The 25,681-nt window shown below is 49.2% G+C and overlaps 1 protein-coding gene across 1 annotated transcript; it reads left to right on the top strand.

The window, feature by feature from the left end:
- Positions 1–1,312: 1,312 nt before the first annotated feature.
- On the top strand, positions 1,313–22,832 carry PRCC (proline rich mitotic checkpoint control factor). The gene is made up of 7 exons (XM_036922584.2): positions 1,313–2,092; positions 11,388–11,435; positions 13,603–14,169; positions 16,442–16,537; positions 18,738–18,881; positions 20,903–20,968; positions 22,430–22,832. The coding sequence occupies exons 1-7, from the start codon at positions 1,625–1,627 to the stop codon at positions 22,514–22,516; spliced, it is 1,476 nt and encodes a 491-aa protein (XP_036778479.1). The 5' UTR covers positions 1,313–1,624; the 3' UTR covers positions 22,517–22,832.
- Positions 22,833–25,681: the final 2,849 nt, after the last annotated feature.

Below are 25,681 nucleotides of genomic sequence, written 5' to 3'. Positions count from 1 at the left end.
GGAGAAGGTGGCATGTGAGTTTGTCTAGAATGGCAGGGTGAGATTAGACACGTACGGAGGAGGGAGGAGGGGGCCAGATCAGGGCGTCTGATGGAGAAGTCAAGCTCAGGCCTTTCACTGTCCCTCTCATTGTTGCCATCTCATCATTCCCCTCGTCATCTTTTCCATCTTCCTCTTTAGCCTCTTCCCAAAAGCTCAACAATTGTCAATGGGTTGAGCTCAGTAGAATGTTCTGCCCTCTGGGAGCAGGGGGTTGGTGCCCACGTAGACGTGCATTAGCATGTGAAGGACACATACTGAGTTGACAAGCAGAGGACATTGAGTCACAGGCAGACAGGAAGGGGCAAAGATGGATTAATGAGAAAGGGACAGGTACAGAATCAAGGAAGACATATGTGAGCTGGAAAAGGACACAACTAAACATGGATGTAAAGGACACTCACTCACAGAGACAGATTAACAAGGTCACACACAAAGGCACGACAAACACCCGGCACAGAGCAAAACGGAGAAAGAGGACATATGCAGATTGATAGGCGGAGGGCACAGGCAGATGGAGATGGACTCTGGCGATGCCTCAGATCTGTGAAGGGGGCCGCGAGTAGTTGGTCCCTTTACCCCACTGGGTTGAGGGTAAGGAATTAATCTCAAGTACGCGACTCTGATTTACAGGGCCCTGCCCATCTTCCTGTCTCACTGGTTGCTGCAGAGGGAGGCCAGGCTGTAAGGGCTAGGTGAATTCTTCAATGAGCACCTCGGTCAAGGCGAAGGACTACCTCCTCTCTCTTACGTCACATTTATTTCATCTTAGATGTTTATTATTAGGCCTGAATTCTAGCTTCTTTCGGATTCGCTGCCCAATTTCATACAGGTCTCTCTGGTCCTGGCTCTTTTCAGGGTGTTTTAGTCCAACTCCCGGTTTCAGCCATCTCAGGACCTTGCCTCAGTTCATTCACAGATCACTTTCCCTTTAAACTATTTTTCCCAAACCCCCACCTTCCCAGACTTCCTCTCTTTCCCGACATCATGTGCAGTTTCTAAGAGCACTACATCTCCCATAAATCTCAACGCCCAAGCTGCTACCCTAGGGAACTTCAAGTACCGAAATGCTCTCCTATGGGGCTTAGAGGCTGTCGCGGTGACCAGTGGGATTGGTAGTCACTTAGGAATTGTCAGGAGACCAAAGAAACTACTCATCCCAGGAGTCCTCGGGTCAGAGGCGGGTTCCCCCAGTCTTTCTGCGCGTCCCTTAATCCTTTCTCGGACTCTAACTCCCACCGTGCCTTGCGTCGAGTCCCTGCGGAGGACAATGGCGCTGTGTGCAAAGTGCGCTCTGTGAGTTGTAGTTTCTATGTTGGTGAGGCGCGGAGGAGGCGGAGTGAGTCGGCGGCCATTAGCTGTGTGTAGTTACCGGGACTAGGAGCATAAGTGAAGAGGGAAACCTTATTCGGTGGAAATCAACCGTGGCTATGGGCTCCTGCCGGGGCTAGCCCCAGAGTACGGAGAAGGCGGGCTTTTCGGTTCCCCGCCCCGCCAAGTGGCGGGGCCCACTAGGCCTTCGGGCATCCTCGGTCTCAAGTAGGCCTTGTCTGCCGGCAAGGGCGCCCCGAAGGCGGGAGGCGCCATGTCGCTGGTTGCTTACGCCAGCAGCGATGAGAGTGAGCCGGATGAGGCTGAGCCCGAGCCGGAGCCGGAGGAGGCAGCGGCCCCTACATCTGGGTCCACTTTAGGGGGCTTGTTCGCTTCTCTCCCCGCACCTAAGGGTCCTGCTTTGCTGCCTCCGCCCCCCCAAATGCTGGCCCAAGCCTTTCCCCCCCCGCTGTTGCTGCCCCCACCCACCGGAGACCCCCGGCTCCAGCCGCCTCCCCCTTTGCCCTTCGGCCTGGGAGGATTCCCCCCACCTCCAGGCGTGAGCCCGGCTGAAGCGGCGGGAGTTGGGGAGGGGCTGGGATTGGGGCAGCCTTCGCCCCGAGGCCCTGGCCTCAGTCTGCCCCCCCCTATCGGCGGTGCCGGGCCCCCCCTGGGGCTTCCCAAGCCAAAGAAGAGGACAGAGCCGGTGAAGATTGCGGCGCCGGAGCTGCATAAGGGGGATGTGAGTATTCTGGGAGGGTACCCCCAGACTGTCCATCGGGTTTAGGCATGGGCCCAGCTGTAGGAGGGACTTGTGGAGATTCCGTGACTCCTTCCTGTAAATGCATCCGTTATTCCAGACCACTGGATTTCTGCTACAGTGCGATTTATTGAGGTGAGGCTTGTCAACTTCGGGGAGAAAGGGTATCTGTGCGGTTTTCTCAAAACTGGACTCGCTTGCCGAGGGGCCACATACCATCACCAGACACTGACAGGCTCAGACCTAGGGACACTTAGTTCTGCTCTTTGTAGCATCTTCACCTCAGGCCGCCTCTCCCCCCACCGCCCCTTCTTGAGCAAGCGTAAAATCTGGCAGCCGAAGAAATGACAGGAGACGAGGTTCCTGATCCCTTGCTGAACTTTCAGGACTAACCTTGACCTTTACCTCTCAATTTAAAATCATCAGCATCTGAACGAAAAGGATAGGAATCCTGGATTCTATTTTTGAGGGGAGTTAGGGGGAAAATTGAGTATTGAGTTCAGATCATTTGCCAGGTATTGGCCCTTTCCTTCAATTATTGCACAATTCTGGAAGATAACATTCTAATTTTTATGGATGAGAGGTGTCCATATAAGATCTTACCTGATAAAGGACAGAGTGAAGATAAAGAGCGGGGTCTGTCTGAACTCCCGTCTGGTACCTCGGATTCACCATCTGGTGTTGTCAAGCCTTGGTGAATTAGGATCCTTGGGTACTATTTCTAGAGGAGGCAGCCAAGTTTATGTTGTTTTCTATGTGTTGGAGCAGAAAAACAGAAGGGCAGGTCTTTTCTGGAGTGAGTGCTTCGGGGATAAAGAAGGCATTAAGCCTAGGGACAGGGAGTGTTTTAGAGTTACCCAGAATTCTTCCCTTTCTCCTTCTTCTGGAAAGTTCGGGTCCGTCTCTGGCCCACCTTGGTAACCCTCTGAGAGAAGCTGATTTTTGCCCCTGACTTCCACCTCTGTCTCAGTGCCGTTTTCATTCTTTCCACTTGCTGGTCACTCAACTGCTGCTTCCGGGTATCCTAATGTTCTCTCCCTTACCTCTTTCACGTTGGCTTAAAAGACATGTTCTCAGTGAGACTTTCTAGCCCACCTATTTAAATTGCAACTTCCACTCCTCCCCAGCCCTCTTCAGTTGTATTTTTCTCCACAGCACTCATGACCGTCTAACACATTATGTTTTATTGTCCCCTCTCCTGCTAGTATACAAGCTCCATGAAGGCAGGCTTATTATTCTTTATTTCATTCACTGCTGTATCCCTAGTAGTTAAAACAACACCTGGCTCATACTGAGTGCTACCTAAATATTTTCTGAATGAATGAACTTGAATGAATATGGGTCATTCATGGAAGGAGGTTCCCAGAATCTGCCTTCACTATCTTGTTCCAAGCATTCTTCCATATCATTTTCCTCCTCTTTTTCCCCTGAGTCTGTCGTTTCTAAGTTTAGGATCCAAAAGTTTTCTGTTGCTCCACTAAAACTTTGGCCTTGATTTAACCTGGATCGAAGGAAAAATCCCTGAAGAAGGCAGAGGAAAGTAAGTTCATTTCCTTGGCCTTCCCTTTGCCTTCTTCACAGTTTTCTCCCCAAACTTTGTCTTAGCCTAATCGTGACCTATGGGGGAAGACGGCACTTTGAGCCAGCCTCCCTCCCTTGGCAGTGGCAGTGAGAAGGCTCCTTTCTAGGTCTGGGGAGGTGGCATTAGAAGAAGTTGCCGGCAGAGGTTGTAGAATCTTCCACTTAGTCTGGCTGAAGCGGCAGAAAGCTCTGAGGACCTGACTGTCTCTCCTTTGTGAGTATAATTCACTCAGTTCCTGAGGTGAGCAATGAGGTAGATGATTAAAGCCAAATTTTAGCCCATAGCTAGTTCCGTTTCCCATTTTTCTTCTGTTCAAGTTGGAATTTTTGTTCTCTGAGGGACTAATTCCTGGGGAGAGGTAGCCTAAGAGTTCAAGATGATAAGTAAGGGTGACCTTCGTCTTTGAAGTAGTTGTGCCCCCCTCCAGTTCTAAGCCCTTCTGGTTCTAAGCTGTGGCTTGTACTCGGTAGGCACTCAGGGCATGTTTGAAGAAACGAGTTAGGTTTTCGTAAATGATTTCTTCTACTTCAGCACCAAACTCTGAAGGCAAAAGTACCTACAGTAGTGAACATGATAGACTCTGCCCGAAAGGGGCTCACAGTCTGTTGGACGAGACCAACAAGGAGCCGATTTTTGGCCAAGTCAGGGAAGAACCGTGAGAGAGCTGGTGCTCTGGGAGCACCCCCAGTGGGTACTAACCCAGGCCAGAGGTTGGAAAAGCTTCCAGGAGGAGGAGCTGCCTGAACAGAGAGAAGACAGATGAGTAGGAAGGAGATAGCCAAAGAAAGCGGGGTGAGGTGGGGAGGGGCAACTCAGGCAGAGGGAACAGAATGTACAGAAACCCAGAGGTGAGGGAGAATGAAAAGCTTTTGGGGATCTTGAAGTGAGGGAGTGCATGGGTGGGCATGGGGAGGGATGAGAGATGCAGCCAGAGGGGCTGAGGCCAGATGATGATGAGTCTTGAATGCTCTGCTAAGGCGCATGTACCAATTCTGGGGTAGTGAAGAGCCCTTAAAGGCTGAACAAAAATCCTCTGATTGTGCACCGAGTGGGAAAGAGACCCAGTGGGAGCAGGACTGGCTGGAACACAGTGTGAGACATGATGGCAGCCTGGGTCAGGGCGTAGCGGGGGCTGGAGAGTCCCCGAGACTCCAGGGCTATTAAGGAGGTCGAGGTGGTAAGATTAGGAGATTGATTAGATGTCATGAGTGAAGGTGAGGATTCAGGGTTGACCCCCTGCCTCTGGCTGGGAGGGTAGTGGTGCCATTTCTCTAGGGAAAATACGGGAGGCAGAGCAGACTGGGAATTTGTTAGATTGAATTGGGTGCAGGTATCAGAAACCAGCTCAAGCCAGCTTACATAGTAATGCAGCATAAACATGAAGTATACCGAGGTACCTTGGAAAGGGCCTGAAATCAGGAATTAGAGATCTTTTGGGTTCCCACACAGCTTCTCTTTGCACGTTTGAGTCCTTCTTTTCCTCTGCTTCTCAACCTTTGGTGCAGGTGAAAGATGGCCACCCACACCTTCTTGGTTTTTGTTTCTTTCCTTTCGGTGGTCAGCCCAGATTGAACTATAAACTTGGTCCCAATTCCGGATTTCTGGGAGAGAGATGGTTGGTTTGATTTGGGTCGGCTCATCAGTCAGCTGTTGTCAGGGGACAGGGTGGTGCCAAATTCCTTCTCCAGGGGCACTGCAAAATCCAGGCCAGTCAGCTTCTGATCTATGTGAGGAATGAGGCATGATCCATGAAATGGGAATGATCGTCCTCCCCTTTTCCCTTCTTAATCTTCTTTCTCTGACTCAAGCTACATCTAAACACTGGTTGACAGTTGATTTCACGGGGTTACAGGATGCAGACTTCTAAAATTAGGATACAAGAAGACAAAATTAGGAGAGCAAATCTGCTCTAAGAGTTTTCTGTCATATGTACATTCCAAAGCAAGTAGGAATTTTAGGGTTACAGACAAGGATGAGGTATCACCCCTACTTTTCGATTGTTTACCCAGGCAGCGGAGAATTTGAACCTGTGAAATTGAGATGTCACTGACTTCGGTCATTTCCGTTAACCACGTTATTAGGAATTGACTGCAGTGGATAAAGCTGGGTTACCCTGGATGGAAGGGGAGGGAGTGCTCCAACATGTGTGGGACCCTGTGCCAGGCATTTCAGTGACTGTAAACTGAGTGTTATCCCTAGTTTACTGATAAGGAAATGGGGGTTTAGAGAGCAGAGGTGATTTGCCTAAAATCACGCAGTTTGGGAGTAGCAAAAAGTCATAGTTGAACCCAGAGGTGGTGTTCTGTCATATTGCCCACCGGAAAGATAGAAGAGCCGGGGGCAGCCAGAGCCGTGAAAGCAATACTTGGGGGGATGCAGAAGCCGGAGAGCAAGTGACATCCAAACTGAAGGGCAGATGTAAGTGGAAGGTATTTGAGGCAAAAGAGTAAAAAGAAGTTACGAATCTAGCTAATCGGGATAATGGCAGAGAGGAGCGTTGGAGTGATTAGACTTCGGAGCCTTGGGGGGGCGTCTGTGCTTGGGCCCTTATTTCCTCCTTGGCTTCTGGCCCTGGCAACCAGTGATTGCTTTTTGGAGAGGGAGCCTGTCAGAAACAGAGCCTGGGAAGATAAGAGGGAGGCTGCCATGGGGAATGAGGCTCTGATAGATTAGCAGATCCCACTGGGCCTGGCTTAATGGAAAATGTCTGTTTCCGTTCTTGCTCAGCAGTCTTGGGGTGTGTGTGTCTTGTCACTCTTGGCAGCTGGAGCGGAGAGGACAGTGGTGACTGCTGAAGCTCAGGCTCTTGTGAGGCCAAGAAGAAAGACAATATTTTCTTCTTAAGAGACAACTAGTTTGGTACCTCTAAAACCTGGGAGTGTCTTTCCTGGCCCAGCAAGCTTCTCCCAGCCCCGGTGCTCCATGTCTCTGGCCTTACCCTTCTCTCGGGTCTCATGGCAGAGGCCCTGCTCACGACTGCAGTTTGCTGGTGTTTAATACTCTTCGGGAATTCACTCTACAGCCTCCATATAATGGAGTCCTGAGGAAAACAGTTCGGCAGTTCCTCAAAAAGTTAATTAGAAATACCCTGTGATCCAGCGATTACCCCCCACGTGTAAAGAAGTAAAAACAGGGACTCAAACAGATACCATCCCCCTGTTTACAGCACCGCTACTCACAATAGCCAAGAGGAGGCAACAACCCAGGAGTCCATAGATGACGGGTGGATGGAAGAAGTGTGCGCACACGCAGTGGAATATTATTTAGCCTTAAAAAGGAAAGCAGTTCTGATAGGTGCTACAACATGGATGGACTTTGAAGACATTATGCTAAGTAAAATAAGGAAGACACGAAAGGAGACATAGTGTATGACTCCACTTACATGAGGTACCTCGAATATGCAAATTCATAGAGACAAAGTAGAATAGAGGTTACCAGGGGCTGAGAGTGGGGAGCAGGCAACGGGGGGTTATTGTTTAATACATACAGAGTTTCTGTTAGGGGCGATGGAAAAGTTGTGGAAATAGTAGAGGGGATGGTTATACAACATTGTGAAGGTACTTAATGCACCTGAGTTGTACACTTAACAATGGCTCATTTTGTGTTATATATGGTCTACCATGATAAAGGAAAAATGCCCCAATGTACTTCTTTACTTCTCACCAACGAGGATGTTCTTGCATCTGAATTAAATGATGTGTGCTTAGAAACTGAATTGAGTTTTCTTTCCAATGCTCCAGGACAGCTGTATCTCCCTCCTCCTGACCCAGGCGTGAGTGGAGGTTCTGTGGCCCATCTTTTAGCAGTTGGTTAACTGCTGTCCGTGCGTTTTGGCACCCTCAACCGAAATGTATTTCCTTTCGTGAACTATTGGGGTAATTCTTTGCTGAACTTCCCTTCTGTTTCCTGTTAGTTTTCAGTCAGGCCCTCACATGCCTAGAAGAGCCTTTAAAAAAAAATTGAAGTATAATTGATATGCAGTATTATATTGGTTTCAAGTATTCAACACAGTGATTCACACACATGATTAAATCCTGCCTAGTGCAGTATCTGTCAACATAGAAAGTTATTAAAGTCACTATACTTACTATAGTTGCTATAGAAAGAAGTACAGAACCATTGGCTATATTCTCCGTGCTGCACTTCCGTCCCGGTGACCAGTTTATATTGTGATTGACATTTTTGTGCCCCTTTATCCCCTTCCCCCTTCCCACCCACTGTCCCCAGCCCCTCCCCCATGGTAACCACCTGTCAGTTCTCAGTGTCTCTGAGTCTACTGCTATTTTGTTTTTTTATATTCCACAAATAAGTAAAATCATAGAGTATTTGTCTTTCTCTCACTTGTCTTATTTCACTCAGCATAATACCCTCTAGGCCCATCCATGTCACAAATAGCAGAATTTCTTTTTTTTTTTTATTGCTGAATAATTATTCCATTGTGTACAGCATCTTCTTTATTCATCTACCAATGGACATTTGCTTCCACATCTTGGCTATTGTAAATAATGTGGCGATACTAAAAGTGCTTTTGAGTGGCATCTAAACCTCTTTTCATAGTGAGCCAGTTTCCTTCCTCTTCTAGAACGGAGTTGGCTAACGTTAGTGCGAGGGCAAGAGGTGGTTCTCATTATTCTGCTCTACCTTCTCCATCCCCCTGGACTTCCTCTGTGGCCCTGGGTAGATTGAATGTCTGAGTCTTGTTTGTCAGCTTTAAGAGGCCAAGAGTAATTTCTGGTCCCCCCACTGTCCCACCAAGATAAATAGTCATGCCTTAACAAGGGTTTAGGAGCTCAGCACATTTCTGAGGGTCTTATTTTAAGTATTATGTTTTAGGGAGTCTCATATTTAGTATCCATCAGGAGACGATTTTAAATGGCATTCAATAGATGAAAGGGGTTTATTGTGAGTAGCTGTACATGTACTCTATGCCCAGAAATAATGAGGTATTCCTAAAGTGTCTGTGCAGTTGGTTTTTGTTGTGTTCTGTGTGTTTTTAAACTTAGGTTGTCAGAATCATGGGAAGAACCTGTGACATTTAAAGAGAGATTGAATGTTCTTCCCCCAGCTGACTTGGACTTCAGTTCTGTCAGCCGGAGGACAGATCGCCTATATTTCACAGTGGCCGCTTTGGTTTGTCATAGGATCCGAAAAATAAGAATATGCTTATACAATTTTATAAATGTATAAATCTTAAATTTGAATAAAATTTGTTTATTTTCAGATTGTTTCCACTGAACCTATTACCTAAGATGATAAAGTTTAAATATGCCTGGGAACATCATAAAAACCTTGTATCCCCTTAATGAAGTGGTTCTGGGTGATCTGCTGGAAAGGAGATAAGTCTTCACGATCAAAACACAGGGAGATGGTCAGGAATCGCCCAGGCAATGGGAGTTTGGAACAGAGACAATGGGTTGAAATACTTAGGTGTTAGGGACTTAAGGCTTTTTCTTTGAGTTTGAAATCTTGGCAGGCCAGAGAAAATAATAATCCTTGAACTCCGCTTAGAATTTTAATTTACGTATGTATTCACGGGTAGCAGTTCATGCAGTATTCAGAACATTGCTGTGACATGTACAATATTATTTCCACCTGAGGCTAGGGGGTGAAGTGGCTTGTTGGGGAGCCCCTGGCCAGTAAGTGGCAAATCTGAGACTCAGACTTCTGTTTCTGATTTTGTGCCTCGGGTTCTCTGGGCTGTATTGTGTGCGGGTCTGCCAGGAGCTGTCAGTGAGCATCTCCAGCGTGAACGGGCTTAGCCAGCTCATCACAGCGTCACTGCAAAACATGGGGGCCTAGCTGATTCAGATCCGGTTCCAGGGCATTCTAGCCGTTACTTAACCTCTGTGAGCGTTACTTTCTTGGCCCATAAAACTGAGATAGTAATGTCTACCTTGGCATGTTTTTATAAGGATAAAACAAAAAATTGTAAGCAAATTGCCTGACACACAGATGGTTGTCCTTTACCACCCTTTGCCTTATGCTGGACATTTAAGTACCAAGACAGACTTTTTCCCTTATGTTTTTTTTAAAACACTTTTGGCAGCAGTTAGTAATTAAAATCATTGTGTACTGACTGCTGTGAGGCAGTCTTGAATTATAAGATGGGGCCTTTGCTGGCAGAGTAAAGGCAAGAACACACACAAGAAAAACATTAACGGTTACAAAACATCCGCAAATGGATCAGCGTTAGCATGATGCGCTCGCTGACAAGTGTGCAGTGTGGGGGCCCGGTGAACAGGAGCAAGGTGGGGTTCCTCAGGAAGGCTTCGGGAGTTCTGGCTGGGAAGCACAGCGCACGGATCGACAGGAGGACGATGGGGCAATGAGAGGGTCCGGGGAGCGGAGTGAGGCGCTGAGCGGCCCATGTGGAGGGAGGCGCGGCGGATTCTTTGAAGTACACTCGGTGTCCTTATCTTCTCCCACCTTTACTAGGTGGGTGTTTATCGTTCTTCTTACTGGACTAGTAAGTTCCTTGAGGGCAGGGACTCTTTTCATGTCACGGCCCACATAGAAAATCTTCAGGGCCCACACGGGTAAATGGCCCAGGGGGCGCCTCTGGAGACCAGTGGGCCAGGGCCCTCCCTTCCTGCTCCAAGCCTGGAGTGGATCGACGTCGTCATATCTGTAACCCCGCCATGGGGCACTAGTTGGGAATCTCCAAATGGTACCCAGCACTGTGTCTCACACAGAATAGGCTCTCTGGATTGACAACCAGCAGGGCCTTGCAAGGACAAGTCCGTAAAGGAACTTGTGAGATGTGGCTCAGGTGAGAAAGATGGGCAGAGGATTTGAGTTCCTGCAGAATCATGGAGAGGAACAGGATCTTAGACTCTTGCCTAATCATTTTTATTCACAGATCCAAACCAAGGCCTGGAGAACAAATGGAAAGCTTCGAAGGTTCTTGGTTTGGGGATTACTTTTTAAAAGTAAAATGCTTACTATTCATATGCCTTCCACCTTTCCAATCATTGAAGCTGCTTGGGAACTGGCATTCAGCTAAAACTTGAGGTATTTTTCAGTGTGCGAGCTTGTGTTAGAAGCAGTCCTGATGAGTCAGAGGGCTGACACAGATGGCCTCCTGTCCTGCCCCAAATCCTCACATCACCGTCTGCTTGCCTTCTTCCCAGACACAAACACCTCTCTCTGGCAGACGATAGATCATACTTGGAGAGGCAATGGATTTCTCCAATAGCTTTGACCTTTAATGCCTCACAGAAGAGTAGTTAACACACCACTTAATCCCACTGGACTTCCCCGGCCCTGTGGTTATGTAGTCTATATAAGTGGTTTTGGAAGTGAAGCTGAGATTGGGTGAGATTGTGGGCCAAATCCCATTCATCTTCTAGTGGATAGATTTATAGGAATAAGAATGGGTATAGCTTTTTCTTTCTACCAAAGACCAAATGGGAGGAAATAGCCTTATTTTAAAGGAATAGAAATTGATGCCAAGAAGGCTGTGCAGCAGGTCTGGGGTGGGGGCATGAGTGACCAGGGGCAGCCTCCAAAGCTGGTCAAGAGCAGGGAGGGAGCCCTGCTGTCTGGCTGGGCCCAGGGCGGTACACCTTCAGCAGAGGCCCGCGCGGACCAGACAGTGGCCACCGTCGTCGGCCTGGATACGCACTCCATCTGGTGCGGATGCTTCCTCCACTGCCCTAAAACAGTGAAGGCTTATTCCATTTCTTTTTCTCTTAGTCAGATTCTGAGGAAGATGAACCCACAAAGAAGAAAATTGTCCTTCAGGTAAGCTTTGTGACATACCAGAAGCCATTTCTTATCTTCCCATATTGCTTCCTGAGATGCAGGATTTACAATGCCCAGCGGTTTCCAAATTAGGCTCATAGTGAGTGCAGGTGTCCGACGACCCAGGGTTGGGGTGTGGTTGTGTTTTCTGTGATGTCATCAGACCCTGTGCTTCTCTGGCCTCCCCCTCACTGTTCCTCAGCTTTAGCCAGATGGTGTTACCTCTCCTAGAGGACAGGTGTGGTAGGGAGGTGAATTCATTACGTTTCAGGTAAAAGGCTTATTTAAGGAAAGTAGAATAAATGAATTAGTCAAAGTGATGTGAGGAAACTTTTGTATTTTAAAGTTGTCTACTTCTCCTGGTCTCACTTTTAACCTGAAGAATAAGCACTTAAATAACGCCTACTGAGTACCAGGCATTGTTCTGAGTGCTTAAGCAGTGTTTGATTGGTTTAATCCTCAGAGTAGTGCCCAAGTCAGAGTGTTTACCAATGAGGAAACAGAGTTTAAGGAATGTGCCCAAGGTCAGACAACTGGTGGGGACAGAGCTGGGCTTCAGACTCCGGCAGCCTGACCGTGGAGTCCAAGTCTTACCTGCTGCCTTTGGCTGCTGCTCCGTGATCAGGACCAGAAGTCCTCAACCAGACGGAGCCAGGAGGTGACATCTTTGCTGTGTGCTGTTTCCCCTTGTCCCAGTGCCTTTATTCTGGCTCCCAGGAGTTTCTTCCTCTTCTGCTCTGAGCTTTGGATGTTGATCATATGTCTCAGGATCAGCAAACACGAAGGTCACTGTCTTTTGGGTCAGGTATACGGCTCCAAAGCTGCCCCTTCCCTGGATGTTAAAGTGTTATTACACCGCTGGGAGGTCTCAGAAGGACAGTCATGGGGAAGTTGGAAAGATGACTGGTGAGAGTGGTGTTGTGGCCGTATTTATAGTGGGTCACGAAGGAGGAGTCACAGAGCAGCTGGCGTGCTGTGCACCGACGGGGCCAGCTGCTGTCCTGGCATCAGAAGGGCTTGCTGGAGAAGGCGGGCTGGCCGCTGAAATGAGAGGAGGACACTGGCTCAGGAGGAAAGCAGTTTTCCAGATGGTAGGAAGAGACGAGTGGCCAGAGAAACTGAGCTGTTAAGGCAGAGGGGGACCCACACTACAGAGGGCCGTGGCCCTGATCCCAGATGTCATCTGAGAGGTCGAACACTTCAGAGGCAGCTTGCGGGTGTGCTCCACCCATGTGTGTGTGCCTGTCAGCCCGCCTCCTCTGAACCTGACTCTGGGGTCTGCCGGGCTGGAAGACGTAGTCCGTGGACACAGACAGGAGGGAGAGGAGCCCATCTTCCAGGAAAAGTTCTGCCTGGCCTGCTGGACCCAGAAGTCTTATTTCACTTGTTCTGGGCGTTTCTTGGCTGAGAGAGCTAAATACACTGCTCCTCCGGGATAGTGTCACAGTGACCTCATTCCATTCTCCTTTTTCAAACTGGCTCTTCCCTTGGCCCTGTAGTTAGGCAAGCTGGCCCTGTAACATATAGAAAGCAGAATCGGAGAGACCCTTATGAGTGATAGGAACTCCGAATGGGCTGAGCCCATTAGCTTACAAATTGGTAAGTTAAATGCTTGACCCTGGCTCAAACAAGCTGAATATGCAACTTCTGAAGGGCTTTCCTTGGGGACGGGAGAGGACTTTGGGCAATAGGTATGAATGTCTCTCTTGGTAGAGCCTTGATTTTGACTTTGAGTAGCAATCCAAAGGAAGGGGAGAGTTCGCATATTAAGAGGAACCTTCAGGACATGGAGAGTGTTCAAGGGAGCAGCGGGTAGAGCCTCGGGCCTTTTAGGGAGTAGGATGATGTGAGATTCAGAGCATTTTATTTACCAAAAACAGAGTCATGGGAGACTCTGTGGCAGAGGGTAGTGGAGCTGAGTTGGGACGGATCCAAGGAATGGAGGGGTGACACCTTCCCTTGGGAAGAGCTGCCAGAAGAAGGGCCTGAGGTGGGAGGAGTCAAGCCCAGATTGGGCGGCCTGAGTGGGCAGAGGGAAGAAGGAAATAAGGGCTGCTAAGGCCAGACGCGAGGGCGCAGGTCTGTAATTCTTGTTCTTGCTGTCAGTGGTACATGTCATCTCACTTGTCATCTTCCTTCCCCCCTTCCCCAAACCCGGGCTCACCAGGGATCTGGCGAGGGGACTGGTTTGTCTGCCTTGCTTCCCCAACCTAAAAACCTGACTGTGAAAGAGACTAACAGGTTGCTCCTGCCCCATGCCTTCTCCCGGAAAGCCTCGGACGGCTCCTCTGACACTAGGCCCTCCAGACGGGCCTCGAAGACCAAGCCCTCCCCTCTGGCTCCTGTTGTGGGCGCCACAACCACCACTCCGTCGCCCTCCGCCATCAAGGCTGCGGCCAAGAGTGCTGCCCTGCAGGTGACGAAGCAGATCACACAGGAGGAGGATGACAGCGACGAGGAAGTGGCCCCCGAGAACTTTTTCTCCCTCCCTGACAAGGCTGAGCCTCCTGGAGTTGAGCCATACCCGTACCCCATCCCCACCCTCCCGGAAGAGCTGCCTCCAGGCACGGAACCCGAGCCCGCCTTCCAGGACGAAGCAGCCAATGCCCCCCTTGAATTCAAGATGGCAGCAGGCTCGAGTGGGGCCCCTTGGATGCCTAAGCCTGGGGATGACTATAGCTACAGTCAGTTTTCCACATATGGCGACGCTAATGCCGCTGGTGCTTATTATCAGGTGGGTAGGAGGCCTGGAGGGCAGGCCAAGGAATGTTGGAGCTTGGTGGTCGGGGAGAGCTTTGAGCCCATGACATGACCTCGGTGGAGTCTCTTTGGCTGAATTTATGAATCTTCTAACGTCTTGATTTTCTGAGACATATCAGGCCTGAAGGCACACAACTTTTATTCTGAACCATATTGGTCTAAAGTTGCCTAAGTCTTGAAGTCTCACGGGTAGAACCACATAATCGACACCTTTATTCTGAAAACAAAATCTTACTGTAGCAGCTGGTGGGAGGTGTAGGGAGAAAGTGGAAGAGGGATTCAAGATAGCCTCCCAGAGGTGGATGGTGAGCAGTGAGCTATGGTGTGGACCTCTAGGTGGCAGTCAGTCCCTGAAGGTTCTGGAGATGGGGACCGGAGGGAGGGAGACGAGGAAGGGAGAGTCTCTGAATTGAATGCAGAAGGATTAAGGAGAATGGTGGGGGGCTTCCAGTGAGTCGTGAGAACAGAAGGACTGGGGCAAGTCCCTGGAGAGGGGAAGCTAGGGGACCACAGTTGGGGCTGTGATCAAGAATGGGCTCTGAGGGTTGTTTGGGGTTCGAATCCCAAGCCCTGTTGAGCCTGGGCAAATTCCTTAGCTGCCTCTCTGAGTCTCAAGATTCCTCAGCAACAGAACAGGACCCATAATGGCAACCTCATAGGGTTGCTAGGAGAATTAGCAGCTTACACAGTTCCTGGAACATGGTAAATGCTCAGTAAACGGTTACGATAACTTCTCATCGAATTGTTATTTGGAAGCGTTATTTAGCTTCGTTCTGTGTGCCCTCGGAGAGTGGGAGGTAGGCTGCCCGTGTAAGTAGGTATAGGAAGGCGTCTGAGGCAGTCAGAGCCTCGCCTGGGTGGAGAGGGCTCGCAGGGGCTCAGGGACCCTGCAGTGGTGGCTGAGCAGCGGCAGCTGGCTGGTCCTGTTGGGGGCAGCCGTAGACATTTTCCCTCACAGGCTGGGATCTTGGAAGACTTAAGTCCCCTTCAACCACTGTGATTCTCCGAATGGTCATTCTTAATCTTATCTTCAGTCTGGGCATGGATAGGGGCCCATGGTGGGTGGGCTTTGGGGAGACCCTCTTCTCATCAAAGACTTTGAAAACAATTGTATTTCCTACATATTTGCTGTTAAACCCTGTTGTGTCCTGTAGGCAGATCAGGGGCAGTATTCTCTCCCCTCAACGTTGCTAGAAGGAGGAGGAAAATAAGAATTCTGTAGTAAAAAAAAAAAAAGAAAGGCTTTTTAAATCTAAGAAACCACTGATTTACATACAACAAATGAATAACAAATTGTAATTCAGTATCTAGTCACAAACACCATTGTGGCGGTCTATGCAAATTAAAGCGGTTCAGTATACTAGGGGACCCTGCAATTTAAATGTATTTTATTATAAATACTTCTACAGAGAAACATGCTCTAATCTCTCTGAGCTTTTATGTGTTTTATTTAGTCAATATTAAAGCTTATTTTCTGTTTAGCTCTCTATAAAACCAAAGTTCTTAGAGGGGCATTTTTTTGAGTTTCAGCAAGGGTGCAAGAATAGGGAAAAAGTGTAGGCAGGGTGGAAACGGTTTCTCAGACCTGTGGCTGCCTGGCAGGGTGTCCTCAGGGCCCTTGTCCCTGCCTTTATCCATCTTTTTTTGGGTCCACGGCAGTATCTGGACAGCTTACCTCCAAGGGGAATTACCAGATTCCTGAACTGAAAATCTGGTCATACAAACCTGGTTTATTGCCAGCTTTGTAAATTCCATATCACCCTTACGGCGATTTGTATCTGAGTTCGGCCACCCCCCCCCACCCCCCGTTATAGGCAGCCTCCTGTGTTCAGAGGCCCTGAATGGGGTGAGAAGCAGGGGTGGCATGCCCTCACGTCTCCTCTCACTTGCTTACGTCAGAGCTTACTGGGGTCTCACGAGCGGGAGGAGCAGGGCTGAGGGCTGGTCGAGGTAAGGGGTGGGAATCACCCTGGGGAGCAGCGCAGGGAGCGGGGCGTAAATTGAAGCAGGAGTGAACGTTTTTGTTTGCCACCCCTCCCTAAAAAATATCCATCAGTAAGCCGCAGAGGCGGTGCTTGAGTAACAGGGTAGGTCCTCGGGATCTGTGCCTTTACCTGGCTCATTTGAGGGGTCTCTTGTGAGGGCGTCACCACTGCTTCTGAGGAGGGTTTTCTCTGTTCCTGGGCAGACCTGCCCGCTCTCCACTGGGCCCTCAGTGGGTGTGTTTTTTCCCCTCTTGGCTGCAGGATTATTACAGTGGTGGCTACTATCCTGCACAGGACCCGGCCCTGGTGCCCCCGCAGGAGATTGCCCCAGACGCCTCCTTCATCGATGACGAAGCAGTAAGTTAACAAAGCAGCAGTGATTGTGTTGGACCCATGGACATCAGGTTTCAAATCTGAAGCTAAAGGAAATTATGTTTTTAAACTATATTCAGTTGGGATTAGGCATGGCAGCATATTGACTGAGAAACTCCAAATAATAGTGGCTTATACAAGAGAAATTAATATTTTCCCTCATCAAAAAGGCTAGAGGTAGGCAGGCCGGGCTGGTGTGGTGTGGCAGCTCCACACAGTTGTCACAGACCCACTGCCCTTCTGAGCTTTGCTTTGCCATCCCTTGGTGTGGCCTTTATTCTGTTGGTTAGTGACAGCAGCTAAGACTACAGCCGACAGTCTGCATCCGGCCACCCATGTGCAGCAGGGTGGAGAAGGACAGAAGAGGGACATTCTCTCTCCCCTTTCTGGAGACCACCTGAAAGTTCCTAAGACCACTTCCACTTCTATCTCATTGACTAGAATCTGATCATGTGGCCATACCTAGGTGCAGGGGGCCTAGGAAATGTAGTCTTAGTTGGGTGGGGATATGCCTAGTGAAAATGTCGGGTTCATTCACATTAACGGAGAAGGGGAGAGTGGATTTTGGAAGGAAACAGCAGCCACAGAAAATAACCCTTACATTTCACATAACTGGATCCCTTGCTACTGAGCTGGCCAACCTCAGCGCAATGGGGGAAGAAAGCCCCATGTCTTGGGGCCATGAAGCCACGTTTAGGATATAAAGTATTGTTCCATTGGTAGGCAGGCCACAGCCTGTATTAGGAGGAGGTTGGAGGAATACAGGGTGCTACCTCTTTGCGTGCAGGTTTTTATTTAAAAAGTTCCCGGTTCATCTTTTCATAGAAAGGGGTCCATCCCTTTGCACACTTAACGCCTGTGGATAACTCTGCTGTTAGGTGGGCCTTTGTTATCCTAAGCCTAGGAGGAACAGAGAACTTGTCCCGTGGCAACAGTCAGTTTCTTGTGGGTAGAGTGATCCTGGGACACCTCAGTAGTGCTCAGACTAGGACCTGGGTCTAACCGGAGTTTCTGAGTGTTTTTTAATTTGGTTCCCCTTCACCCACATTCCCTTCCAGGCACATCTCTGAATGACTTGTGGTGTGATCTGCATTTTTTGTGAGTAGTGGTCACTAGAAAATTTTGCCAGGCCTTTTTTTGTGAGGCTCCCTCCCTAGCCAGCTCCACATTCTTCCTCTCTGATGTCCGCTGTGGTGTGGGGTCTGCTGATTTGGTGATATCAAACCAATGAGAAGGAACAGACATGTAAAAGAACTGATTTTTAGAGGAGAAATCTAGTTTTTTTTTTTACCCTGGATTCTTAATTTGACAAAAAAAGGGGGATTATTGGAAGGTTGTTGCAGTGGAGAACTAATGTATAAGCTAGTGGACTGGCGAGTCAATTCTGATACTAAGTGACTAGAGTAACCCATGTTTGGTCAAAAAATAACCTAAGTACTTGCATAAAGCTGATCAGATAAACTAATTTTGGGGAGATATACTTAAAGATATAGCTATAGAAAGAAGTGTCAAATAAAGTCATCTCATGTCTTACACAGTATTTTAGTCGTGTGTGTATTTTGTTTCCCTAAGTGAATGATAATGTTCTTGAAGACAGGAATTGGATATTTCAGGTTCTGTCAAATATAGATCTTTGACACAGCATTCTCCCAACACTGGATAAATGAATTCATGAATCTAGCCAGAAAACCTTCAGCTTCAAAGCTATCATAATGACAGGATTAATCCTAAAGGATTCTGTTTAAAAAGGTTTATTAGGTACTAATGAACACTAGGCATAATATTAGCTACAGGCAAGCTTTTCCATTATCTCCTTTGAATCTCACAATAATCCTAGAGTGAAAGCACTATTAAAAAAAGAACACTGTATGTAGTCCTTTTAGGAAGATACACTTTATACATAATTTGAGCGCAAATCTCTCCCACTGACTCTGCACTCACTCATGTCTGGGATTACCTCTTGACCTGTTCCCTGCGTCTGGGAGAACTTGTGAGCAGGAGCTTTCCCTCTGGCATCAGGAGAGCTTGGTAGGTGACAGGGTGAAAGGATGTATTGCGCAGAGGGGAGCTGAGGGTGCAGTGGAGTAGGGGAGTCACGGAACCAATCCATAAGCTCCGGATTCTTGGTGACGTCTCCTGATCCCCCACCAGCTGCCCCACGCCTGCATTTTTTTTCCCTTTCCAGTTTAAGCGGCTGCAGGGCAAGAGGAACCGAGGGAGGGAGGAGATCAACTTTGTGGAGATCAAAGGTGATGACCAGCTCAGTGGGGCCCAGCAGTGGATGACCAAGTCACTGACAGAAGAGAAGACCATGAAGTCATTCAGCAAAGTAAGTGGGAAAGGTCAGCTGGGTGGCCGTCTTGGGAGGCCACAAAGCAAAATCTGGTCCTACTCCCCATTCTGACCCCACCGCCCATTGTTACCATCCTAACACCTGCTGCCTGTGGTGCTGGAGTCTGCGCCAAGCCTCACGGGTACAGCTTCTGCCAGAACTCTGTGGCCCTTTGCTCTCCATTTGGATGGTGGGGTCTGGTTGCCGAGACTGAATGGTTGGCGCAGTTTCCCATCTTGCAGTTAGGAAGATCTCTGATTTGTTGTGGCTCTGTCCCTGGTTGGACAGAACCCACAGCTGCTCTACCCTTTGCCCACAGTCATACCCCGTCTGCATCCTGTTAAGCTGGGACAAGGCCCAGCACACCTTTGAGCTCTTCACATCAGCACCTCAGAAAACCTGGGGTCCTAGATTCTGAATGTGCAACTCTTCCCTCTCTCCTTTCTTTCCATATTTTATCGTAGCCAGCTGCGGTTTTCAAATGCTTTATTCTTCACATTTCCCACACCACACTGCTGGCTTCTCTGCTAGTTTTCTTCAGTCAGTATGATGAACATCTCTTGGCCTGGTAGCTGAGTACAGCAAATCTGGACATTTATGAGCCTGCCACAGGGGTGGGAAATGTGGGGAAGCCCTGGATCCGAGCCCAGCACCTGCAAGGCCAAGGTCGGGCATCAAACTCCCTTCTCCTCCCCGTTTCCCTTGCTTTGTTCTGTGGCCACAGATGGCCATCTGGGCCCCAGCCGTTTGTTTTAACTGAATGCTGGCGGTCATTCAGGACAGAGCAAAGGATTGTGGTTAGAGCAGCATAGATCCATCACTGTTTACTGGAAAAACCACTTAGGAGAGCATGCCATACTAACGTGGGTCGAGAAGCACCCATCACCTAGTAACAGCTACTGTACTGACCAGTGTCAGTGCCCACCCTGTGCTGGGAATGGGGCTGGATGGTTCATGTGTGTCATCTCTAACTGTCACATGAAATGGTGTTAAACAGCAGCAAGGAATTGGAGTTTAGTATTTTCCCAGGTCCAAGTTCTCTTTCTCCCATCTCTTTATACTGAGCTAGACCTTTAAAAAGAACAGAAAGATACAGTCCTGTATCTTTGAGGAGTTTACTATATAGTTGGGAAAAAAAGATGTAAGGACACTTGAGTGTAAATGATTACAGTGCAAATTGACTACATAAGTGCCGAGGAGCCTCCAGAGAGGAGTTTTGGGAGTTGGGCGGGGCTGATTAGGAAGCTTCTAGTCTGAGACAACACTGGCAGGGGACAGAAAAACCACAGAATGAAAGCCCAGACTAATATAGACTTTGACAGTAAATCATTTGCATCAGAGTTTGGTGAGGGGTTCAGGCAGTTACGGTTGGAGGCTGGAAGACTGGGGAGAGGTGGGGTGATGGTGGAAATTTTAATTCCAGGGAAGCTGTTAGCATTTACTAGAATGGGGGAGGTGGGGTTTCAGCTAAAGGTAATTAATGAGAACGAACTTGGTAAGCAGTAGGTAAGAGATGGCTAGACATCTGGGCTGACTGGGGAGAAGGGGACAGAGATGGAGAGGGCCCAAAGGGGAGATGGGCAGAGAGGTTGAGAGGGTTGGGAAGGAGGGAGGTTGCCTGTGCCCTGGCACTTAAGCTGTTTTAGACTGACTGTAGGCACTAAAACTGGTATCAAGTTGCCACTGTGGGCAGAGCCTGTGCGTGGTACCGGCAGTGGGATGGGGTTACTAAAGAAATAGAAGACCCAGTCCTGACCTCAAAGTATTTCCAGTCTAATGGGGATATACTAGCAGGCTATTTCAGGCAAGTACTCTGCCTTGGGTTATTGCATAATGGCTTTAATAAAAATAATTGCTTTGTAAGTATATAGACATAGAAACAGCTCCAAGCTGATTTTCTCCTCTGGGATTTGTGCTGTGTAGTTGGTTTCTCAGTCCCCAACCTTGCACCGCTGGGATGTACGGAAGCTTCTGCTCTTCTTCCTGTGGTTTAATGATCATGTTTTCTTCCCTTGCAGAAGAAAGGTGAGCAGCCAACAGGTCAGCAGCGACGAAAACACCAGATCACGTATCTGATTCATCAGGTGAGGGGGCTGAGGGTCCCTAGCCTGCCAGGCAGGATCCTGTAAACCTGGGAATTTGAAGGCTGAGATCTGGGCTGGAAGCCCTGAACCAGGCACCAGCTTTCCGCAGCGCCCGCCCTGGTTCTCCATGTGACCACTAGGGGGTGTGTGTGTCCTTCAGAGTCAACATACGCTGCGTCAGGCTCACTTTAGAGAGACTCAAGTACAGATGCTTGGAGTCAAGTCTGTAAGTGAAAATTCACATACCCGAAACACAAATATAAAAGGGGAGCGAAGTGAAATGGTTTATCGTAGGGTTCTTTTAAATAGCAAGTTTATTTAGTAATTTAAAAAACTATTAAAAGAAAAAATTGGTTCAGCAGCTTTTAGCAAAACATCCAACCGATGAGAAGGTTGGTTTTGTCTTCTCCACTTATCTGGCAGGAAATACCGACACAAATAGTTCATAGTTACAGATGACCCCAAAATGTGTTTTGGAACTAGAACATGTCCCAGTATTTATTTGATAGGACCTGGCAGCTTTCAAATATTCATTTAATCATTAAACATCTTTTTGAGACCTGCTGTACTAGATGGTGGCAAAGATACAGCCAGGAGTCAGACCCTTTCCCGGCCTTTCCCTGGGAGAGTACATGCTGGCTGCTTGGCGGTTTCCGTGGCAAGTTGTGCTTGCGTTGTTCTTGTCAGATTTCCACCTTCCTTTTCAGGAGCTCCCTTGTACCTTCCCCTATCTTGTTACTTATAGGGAAAAAATTTGAGGGTGGTGTCTTTTTTCAAACCCAAACTCTCAGCCCCTTCCCCCTTATTCCAGGGGAAAAAGCAGGCCCTCAGATAACCTTGTGCAGGTGAGGTTGAGGGACCCCTGGTGAGGGTGGTGCTTGTACCTTCTCAGAAAGCAATATGGAGCCAGGAGTGCTCGAGGTCAGAGGACGAAGTTGTAATTCTAGTACATTCCAGTTTTTTGAAGCTTCAGTTTGTACTTTAAAGTGGTGCGAATTTCTAGGGTACCACATGCACTTTATCCAGAACAACAGCAAAACTGCATCTCGAGGCTAAATTACGGTTGGCTGGAGTCCCGTTTTGACCTGTCCAAATCTTTGAGGCTGCCCTCTCCCACTTGGCTGGTCACGTGTCCAGGGCAGTTGATTCGTCCTCCTTGCAGATGTCAAATTCTGGTTCTTGTCCATTTTCTGTTTGAGTGTTTCAGGTTTAATTCTAGCAGATGGAAAGATAAGGATTCTTGAGTCTTGATTCTGCTTAAACTCTGTTAGCTCCCCAAAGAGGTGATTTCATTTTGCTTTCTCAAGGTCTTATGCTTCTGTTTGAGTAAGAGAAAATCAGGTCTTCAAGGGACTTGCTGTATTCTTATAACTGTTGTGATGGGAGAAAAATTTTTAATTGGGAAGCTCACAGAGGCAAGAGGAAGTCTGACTTCATGCCCACCCTTCTTCCTTGGCATAGGCGAAGGAGCGGGAGCTGGAACTGAAGAATGCCTGGTCGGAGAACAGGCTGAGCCGCCGGCAGACCCAAGCCAAATACGGATTCTAGGCCTCTGACTTGGTCACTCCCGGGATCGCCTGCAGCCCAGCCGGCCCAGCCCCCAGCTTCACCTCTGGGGTCCCAGCCCTCGTCTCTGCGAGAATGAACATATTTGATAGATTTTTCCTAACAAAAGTTAGAAAATTCGGCTCCTTTCTGTCTTGGAGCTAGCAGAGACTCGCGTGATGATGCCTCAGAAGGGGCTCTGAGTTCTTGGACCGGAGTCTTGCTCCCCACTGGGTGTGATGAAATGTCGAACCCCTCCTTACACCCTTTTTTTTTAAACCAGGGATGTCTGTTGAAATAAACATTCGGTCTGACAGAGCTGGCTGCCCTGACCCCTGTCCTCCTTTTCGGTGTGGTCTCCTGTTCCCGTGCTGGGCCGTCTCATTCGTTATCCTGTCCTTGGATCTCCACTGTTCCCAGTGTAAAGTGCCCTCCACACGATCAGCACCTGCCTCCATGACTGCTTTGCATTTTTCTCTGCACGCACCTTCTAAACTGGGTTCCTGGCCATTGAAGACCCTAAGAATTTTATGTACAAATTTGTATATGGGGAGGGGGCTTGTGACCCCAAATACGGACAGTATTTCTGATCTCAGGTATCTTTGACTACTGGGGGAAGTCAGGTTTCTGTGATAAACTTACCACAGTTGTTAGACATAAAATCTAGTTCAACAGGAGGAAAGTAAGTGAAATACCTGCCCCTAAAGAGGATTAAAGTTAGCACCAATCCCTATTGCCCTGGACTGGTTTGGAAGCTTTGCATAGAGCTTGGGGGCTAGACAGATCTCCTGAGAGACTTCTGGATTCCTGCTTTTTGCTGGGGAAAGATGGTGGGGGAGGAGGGTGGCAGGGTCTGTGGACTCCAGTTAGCTGTAGGGGACTGTGGTGTCCAGAAACAATAAGATTGTGGCATGATTCCTCCCTCGACAAGGTTCGAGCAGGGATGGAAGATACACTGAGTGGTCACAAACTGCAAATCCTACTGCAGGCCACTGCTGAGACGTGTCACTGGGGGTATTGGGACTCCAGTAGCGCTTTGCCGCAGTGGCTTCCTGCAGGGAGTGCTGAGGAAACCCTGCAATAAGAAAGGCCTTGGTGCCGGGCGGAGGAGTATTGACTGGACGGAGGTGCTTGACTCCAGTTGTTTCAGGTTCCTGAGCAGAGAAACACTGGGAGCAGTTAGGGTTTGACAGTCCTGGTGACAGAGAGGAAGGTTAAGGCCAGAGGGACAGTTTGAAGAAGTGTGTGGTGTGGGGACTTGGGGATGGGAAGGAGGAGCAGAGGCGGGACTCTCTCCATCTTCTGGTCCTGTGTGCTGGGTAAGTCAACGAGTCTGTTTCTCATTAAGTACAGAAGAGGGTTTCTGCACTTACAGGAAAACCACCCACTTATCTGAAATCTGACCTACTTCGGGCTGGAGCCAGACAGGGCTCCTGCATCCCACGGGAACACTTGGGCTGTGTCATCCAAGGCGGTGCATCCAGCCAGCCTTTAGCCCCTGCCACCGCCCCGCCCGCGGGGGCACTGGGGGCCAGGGCTGAGATCGCCCCTCTGGGGTGACGAGGTGGTGAGGTGGGCCTAGCAGGGCCAAGAAGTCTGAGAACCCGAGGAGCCACAAGCTTCCGTGTAGCCAGTTTGCTGTAGGTGCAGCCCTGCCGTCCAGTCGCCACACACGGGATTGGGCCGTTCAGCTTCCGCATCTCAAGGGCTGCGTCATGATGGCGCTGGGAGGCAGGGCGTGAATGGGGAGTCCCGGTGTCTTCTGGGAATGGGTGAAGTTAGGTCAGGTATCTTTAAGGTTCTTGCCTCTCATCTCCTTTGGTTCTCTGCAAGGAGTCTTAAGCCATTTTTTTTTAAAGCTATTTGTTAGTTCCACTAAAGATGACATTATATTTTGGTGGTTGGAATTCCCTGGTCACCAAGAGAAACACAAGCTAGACATGGACAGACTTCATTTGGGAGGGCTTCCTGGAGGTAGTGGCCTCAACTTATGGTAAACAGGAAGGAGAAGACAGGGATGAGGGAGAAAGAAGACAAATGACACCTGGTTAACAGTGGCATGGCAGCAACAGCCAAGGGGCAGAGGGAAGGGGGTGAAGGCCTTGGTCAGAAATGGACTCCAATAGTTCTGGAGGATGTTGGAGGGGCTAGGACAAAGCCTGAGTGCAGTGTCGCGTTGACCAGGACAGGCCCAGGAAGCTGGGGTCTACAAGGATCAGACTTGGATACTGCGCAGAGATGGCACAGCTGTCATGAGGATGTTTCAGCCTCTGGCCCCTGGGAGGGCCTGGCTAGGTCTTCACCTCTGTGCTGAGCTTGCTGTACAAGAGGCAGCAGTCTGTTGAGGAGACACCTGTGGTTCTGTGGAGCCTGGGGACGTGGCAGGGATGCTGGAACCCTCTGTGCTGCCTGCTCCTCACCTTTGTTCCTCTCCCTCTGCACAAGTCTTTCAGGTGGGGCCAGGTGCTCTAAGGCTAACAGAGGTAGTTGAGAGTGAGGCCTCAGGGGTGACCGGCCCCCAGTCCTCCCTCAGTGGGTCCATGGGGAGTGATGTGCTCGGGAATAGGGACAGCTGAGGTCATGGTTACGGGGTTAACAGCTTCTCAGCTCCTCTGCTCCTGAGTCAGAGCTACGGGGCACCTTCTGAGACCATCTACTGCATTAGCTGAGGGAGCAGACAGGATGAAGGGAAGCTTAGGGGAGACAGGAGCAGGAAGAATTACAGAATGACTTCAGGGTTAACAGGGGGCAAAGGGCCTGGAACTGGGGGCGAAAGCTGGACCCTCCACTCACGGCAGGGCCTTCTGCAGGCTCAGATCTATGAGGGGGTTGAGCCAGAGAAAGCCCTGCCTGGAGGAGGCAGGAGGAGGGACAGAACGGCCACGGGAGGATTCCGTCCCTGGGAAATGCCCTCTGGCTCTGGGCGGGTCTCTGGCTGGGATGAGCTACTCTGTGCCTCAGCTGTTGTTCCTGTAGTCACTCAACGTCTCCCTCCGGAGGTGCCACCACAGCCCAGGCCTCTGTGGATATGAAGTCAGTGGGATGCTGCAGGGGTGCCCCTGCTCACGCGTGCGTGTGTGTGCATGCGTGTGCATGTGTGAGTGTGCGCGTGCGTGTGTAGGCTCAGCCACCTTGATTTTCAGTGTGGGGACTGCAGCCGTCCTTTGG

This window comes from Manis pentadactyla, chromosome 19 (assembly GCF_030020395.1).
Source record: "Manis pentadactyla isolate mManPen7 chromosome 19, mManPen7.hap1, whole genome shotgun sequence".
Taxonomy (NCBI): Eukaryota; Metazoa; Chordata; class Mammalia; order Pholidota; family Manidae; genus Manis; species Manis pentadactyla.
Note: the sequence above shows the minus strand (reverse complement) of the source record. Positions and strands in the feature narration are given on the sequence as shown.